The 6,331-nt window shown below is 36.5% G+C and overlaps 1 protein-coding gene across 1 annotated transcript in view; it reads right to left on the reverse strand.

The window, feature by feature from the left end:
• LOC110115981 (NAC domain-containing protein 87) overlaps positions 1-3,146 on the reverse strand; it is a 9,069-nt gene extending 5,923 nt beyond the window's left edge. The window contains exons 1-3 of the mRNA XM_020849408.2: positions 2,987-3,146; positions 2,489-2,769; positions 1,869-2,040 (exon numbers count right to left, since the gene is read on the reverse strand). Of these exons, the coding sequence (XP_020705067.2) occupies positions 1,869-2,040; positions 2,489-2,769; positions 2,987-3,146 (613 nt within the window). The remainder of the gene's footprint in view (positions 1-1,868; positions 2,041-2,488; positions 2,770-2,986) is intronic.
• Between the last annotated feature and the right edge of the window lie 3,185 nt (positions 3,147-6,331).

Here is a 6,331-nt window from a genome sequence, read left to right on the forward strand (position 1 = left end):
ATATAATCCAAATTTAATCATGAAAAATGATAGAAAATCAGTTCATAATTAATTTTTATTTCATAAATCATAATGAGCCTTTTGATCTTGAGTTTAAAGATCATAAAGAAATAGACAAAACAAAAACAAAAACAAAAAATCGTTCTTCTTTTTTAAGAGAAAATTTGGTGCGCTAAAAATAGAGAGACATGTGGCACAGAAATTCCCTTAAAGAAGGGAATATATTTCTTCTTGGTACAGTATACCAATTGTTTTTTTACCAGAGAAAAAGGGCTTGCGAACATTTGGTACAGAATCCGCGCTTCAGGGAGGAATTTGATGGGGGCAAGTAAGCTTTTGAGTGGAAGGAAAGCAGCCCTTTCATTTTCAATAGATTCAACGATCGAATTCCTTATTAGGTTAAAGCATATTCATTTTAGCTCTTTATTGTAAATACTAATGATAATAATATGCCTAAGCAGGTTTATCAACACTAATTTCCAACTAATCTGAGAGTTCAAACTTAGAAAAAGGTGAAAAAAGTGCATATTGAGCTAATATATTCAACTACTTAATAATCCCTTTGCATTTTTTTTTTTTTTTAATAATCCCTTTGCATGAATTTGAAGGAATTCGTTAATGCTTGTGGAAGAGTTATGCTTAGTTAATTTTTATACTAAAAAGTTGCTTTAAGAAGCAGCAAGGAAGCCGTCCAAAACAAAATCTTAGGCTTCGTTTGGGGCAGCTTTCTCACTGCTTCTTAAAGCCGCTTTTTAGTATAAAAATTAAAATTTTTGTACTATAAAGCTGCTTTAAGAAGCAGTAAAAAAGCCGCCCCAAACGAAGCCTTAGTCTATAAGTTTTAAGGCTTCTTTTGGGACAGCTTTCTTATTGTTGCTTGAAGCAGCTTTTTATTATAAAAATTTTAATGTTTAAACTAGAAAGCTGTTTTAAGAAGTAATATAAGAGCTATCTCAAGCGAAACCTTAGGATTCGTTTGGGACAATTTTCTTATTGATTATTAAAGCAGCTTTTTAGCACAAAAATTTTATAGTTTTTCGATATAAAAATTAAAATTTTTGTTCTAAAAAATTACTTTAAAAAACAGTAAGAAATATGTCCTGAATGAGAGTTTAGAAATATAATGATTATTAGAGGCTTCCAAATAATTTTCAAGCAATGTTGCTTATAAGTCATGAGGAACATTTGAATTACAATCAGCATGATCTTATTATTCATATATATATATATATATGCATACTATTGGTTTTTATTTATTTCTTATCAAATTATAGCAAAAGCTACTATGACAAATTTTAGAAGAATTGAGAATTACAAATAAGTTTGACAAACTAAATATTATACCACTTTGGCCAGTAAGGAGAATCCACAATGCAGCTGTAATCTGTCTAATTCCTATGAAAATAATATTTCTTTTTTTTAGGCATTTAATGTGTAAATAATTGATCAACATAAGTAAATCTATGAACATGAATTCTCTAGATAAAGAAAAAACGATTATGTTTGTAATGGCCCTCAAATCAATCCATTGTTCCAAATGCCATCAAAATCCACTTGTTCTACACATGGAGAAAGATGGTTTTCATAAGATTGAAAGCTCCCAATCTCCTCCAGGTTCCTTTCTGAGCTCATTCCTGTATCCATTGAAGCACTGAAGACTGAGTTTGAGTTCGAGTTTGAGTAAGATATCTTCTCCATTTTTACACCAAATCCCTTCAAGGAAAGAGAATCTCCATTAGAGTTAGATGAAGCTCCCAACATTGCTTCCTCTTGTTGAAAATGGTTCAAATTTTGCTTTTCTGAACGCATTGAAAAAAATGACTGGATAAATTCATTTTCTTGTCCATCTGCCTCCTCCTTAATGTCATTGTCTCTTGAGTTGTAGAAGAAAGGAGAGTTTGTAAGAGGTGGCAATTGATCAGGATTATCAACTAACAAATCATCCACAAAAGAACTGTTCATCCTTTCTGCAACTTCCTGTTGTCCTGTGCTGATCTTTGTATCCTTCTTATTGTAGACCTTGCAAACAACCCATTCATCCTATATATACAGAAATCATTATCTAGATCATATTAGTTAATCATTTAATACTAATGCTTTATTCGGTAAAATTTTGTTATTTTGTGCTTTCATTTGTTCCATGAAATGAAGTGTTCATTCTAAGGGCATCTCCAACCGTACTCCAAACACATGAATGGAGTCGCTTGCGAGCCCCAGCTGAACGGCAAAATCTCCGGTATTTGGTTGCTGATGAACAGTGCGACATCAATATTGACGTTGCACTGTTCACTCGCGTTATTTTTCTGTCTCTACCGGATTTGCTGAATAAACACGCCAAAGAGGAGAAAGGCGGTTACCTTCTGCGAAGGAAGCAAAATGGAGTTCGATTGGAGATGAATCAAGCCATTTTTTAGTTTCACTATATTTTGGAGTGAAAAATGAGTTTTTCGGTTGGAGATGCTCTAAGGGGGGGGGAAAGTAGTCTAACCTGATGAGGTGTGGAAAGATTATTGTACTGATATTTGCCTTCAAGCCTGTACTCGTGCATGACCCATTTGGTCTTCATACCTCTTGGAGCTCTTCCACTATAGAAAACCAAGGTTTTCTTCATCCCAACAAGGACACCTTTCCCTTTGAATATCTCCTTATCCTTCCCTGTTGCTTTCCAGTAGCCAGATGATGTGGCTCTATTAGTCCTCATTCCTGTAGGATACTTCCTGTCCCTTTTGCAAAAGAAGTACCATTCTTTCTCTCCCATATTGGCTTTTCCTGTACACAAAATTCATAACAGTTAATGTTTAATTACCTCTTCAAAATTATACAAACATAATAACTATTTTAGAATTTATTAGTCATTTAAGTCACTTTGAAACTAAGGCTTCATTAGGGAGGGCTTCTCACTGTTCCTTAAAGGAATTTTTTAACACAAAATGAAAATTTTTGTACTAACAAAGAATCAAAAGTTTTTTTTTTTTTTTTTAAGTACCTGGAAGATCCCATGGCTCGCACTCATTGAAGCTTCCTTCACCAATGGCAATTGACTTAAAGCTTTGATCAATGACCTTCTCTAACAGATAGTGCGTTATAATCTCCTCATCTGTTGGATGAAATCTGAAGCCAGGAAGTAGGTGAAGGGAGTCATCCATAGTAATCCAAGATAGCAAAAACTTAAGAAATCCAAGAAAAATATATATAAGGAAAAGGGGTTAACAGAAACAAGAGAAAGAAGAAGAAGATGATGAGTGTTTAGGAGTTCTGGAAATTTGAAAAGGTGGAAGAGAAAGCTAAAGCCTTTTATAGGAGCTTTTCCTTTGCAAGAAGACCCGTGATGTGGAAGGCAATGGTGTGTAAAATCCACGTTTTCTTACTTATTTGTATAATATTGGATTCTGTCAACGATTTTTAAAAAGTGAGCTGATCTAATTTGTCCTCTCATATTTATCATTCTTATCTGTTACTTCTCTTGAATTGGTTTAATCGATGAAGTGAAGCTATTGTTCTAGAAAAAAATAGATTTATCATATTAATAGTTAAATTTTTATTAGTTTTAAATAAGAATTCAATTTTTAATAGCACAATAGAAAAAAAAAAAATTCTTATAGCCGATCCCACGGACCTCACATAATGAGAAAAATGTTTGATGATGGCATTATTTTCGGTCTTTATAATAAATTGTATTCGGGGAACGAAGAAATTATTATGTGTGGACACCGGACGGGTCGGAGAACAATCAGAATGCGCTATGTCACTCGGTACACAATAGTACCGAGTGCCGGTACAGAGCAAAAAAATGAAATGACGTGTTCTGATTGGTCTCCTGATGTCCTTCGGGATTCAGATATCCGCGCAGAATAATTTTTCTGAGGAACGGCCGCCCACTAGCTCAATGACTTTTTCTATATACGTTTTTCATAAACAAACATGTTCACTAATTCTTCACAACAAACGTCTGGTTTAGGCTCAGCTGTTCTCCGCTGAGGAGCCATAAGGGGGGCTTGTTCAGTGTCAAAAAGGACATCTTTCATGACGATGATGATGAACTCTTCTTCCAGACTTTTCAAGCCAATTAAATACTAATTCATCCCACATGTCCTCAATTCAAACTGGCTGAGAGAAGACAACCTGTTGTCTTTATTAACTGTGGGAATGGGCATAAGGAACTAATGAGGTCCCTGCTAGGGGTGCAACCGAGTCAAGCCGACTTGTGAGCTGATTCGGACTCGACTCGGTAACAGGCTCGACGAGTCAAGCTCAAACACAGTTTCAAGCTCGAAGGCTTATCGAGCTCGAACAGACATTGTACTGAACTTGTCGGCTCGACGAACCGCTCGACTGGGCGGGATTCGCAGGAATGAGCTTAGGACAACGCTGGATGGATGTGCTCGGGATGCAGATGGATGTGTTCGGGACGACAGATCTCAATGGCGGCGGAGCGGGTCTTGACATTGAGCTCGGGACGACGACAATTGTTGCATCAGCCCAAACATTTCGATGGCGACGGAGCAGATGTCGACGGCAGAGCTCAGAACGGACGCGACGAAGACGGACTGTGCTCGACCACAACGGACCTCGGGATGACAGATAACGCGACCCCAACGGACCTCGGGATGATGAATCACGACATTTTAAGCTCGGATTGAGCTCGACGAGCCCCTCAACATGAGACGAGTCGAACTCGAGCTCGGATTTTGAGCTCGACTTGAGTTCGAGCTCGAGCTCGTTAAATGGCAATCAAGCTCGACTCTACTCGACTCATTTGCACCCCTAGTCCCTACTTTCAAAGCTTGAGGCCAAGCTAATAATGAATCTTCTAATGATCAAAGTGCCAAGGTTCTGCCTGTAGCTTTTGGAAACCAATGCCTGAATCCATAGGCAAGACTCTGCCCGTAGCTTTATGAAGATGATGTATAAACCAACAGTAGGTTTAAGGAATTAAATTTGATTTTGTTTATTTCTGTTTAAAATTTTCTTTTATTTTTTATTTTTAATTTAACGATTCTATATTTTTTTAGCAAGTTTAAAGAAAGAACTGAAAAAATTCAAAAGACCTTATAGTGTTGGAAATTTTGTTTTAGTTAATATAGTGCTAAGATTTTCATATACTTTGAATTCAATAGAGCAAATTCTAATTTTATTCTTTAAAATTAAAATTTTAAATTTGTCTAATTAGTCTTCTTCATTTTCTAAGGATTTTTTAAAATAAATATAATAATTTATAATCCACTGTCTACTAAATACTACATCAAAGTCTTTTATTAATTTGTTGAGGATGATATGATTAAAAGCTCATGGTATTTTGAAGATTCGATAATTATGTTCCCACAAGAAGAAAATTTTGGCTCCGCTCCTATATATGTCTTAAAAATGTAAGAAGTTGGCCCACCACTTCTATGTGTATTTAGAGTTCTCTTAAGACAAAAAATTCTAAAAGAACATCCTTACTGAAGTTGAAGGTCAAAAAAGCCTAATGTGGGTTTCTTTTATTTAATCAGAAAATATTTATGTGCAATAATAAATCTATATTAAAGATTGAAACTTGTTGTGTCCTAGAATATTCAAGGCGGTAGAGAAATATAAAGTTTTGTGTTTTAGTTTTGTATGAAGATCAAACACACAAATAGATAAAAAAGTAGAGGTGTATCGTTTAAAAGAGACGCCAAAATTTTTATAAGGAAACCCCCAAAAGACGAAAAAATCACAAGGCCTTGCCTAGGCAAACTGATTCCAGTACTAGTGTTAGTGGTTGACAAAAAATACTCCCCTTCCTTGGAGGAGGGTGTTGGCTCAATATAACAAATACACATTGCATAAAGCTCATTACATAGTTGGAGAATGATATGATAATGTTATGAATAGACGATACTATCGATGCAGATCCCGATGCAGATCCCGATGCAGATCCTCTCGAACTATCGTATCTGCTTTTCTTCTCTCTATCTCTGTCTCTACCAGAATCATCTCGTCGTACCTCATCTCTCCTCCTCCTGGTATCCTCGTACCTCGATACCGGTGTTGCCAAGTCAATCTCTATCAATCGGGCCCGCTCCACTAGCTCAGAGAACTCATGTATCCGGAAGGGTACTAGTGGATGCCTCAGCTCTCTGTTCAATCCTTGCAGAAATCTATAGCATTTTTCTTCGGGAGTAGGAATCAGATGAGCAGCGTACCTCGCAAGTGCAGTAAACTCGGCCTCGTACTGCATCACTGACTTGCGGCCTTGCTCCAATCTCATGAAAGCTTCCTGCATCTGTCGCTGAGCTGACGGTGGTACAAACCACATCCTGAACACTGCAGTGAACTCATCCCAGGTGATCTCAGCATTGGTCTTCCC

This window comes from Dendrobium catenatum, unplaced genomic scaffold (genome assembly GCF_001605985.2).
Source record: "Dendrobium catenatum unplaced genomic scaffold, ASM160598v2 fragScaff_scaffold_594, whole genome shotgun sequence".
NCBI lineage: Eukaryota > Viridiplantae > Streptophyta > Magnoliopsida > Asparagales > Orchidaceae > Dendrobium > Dendrobium catenatum.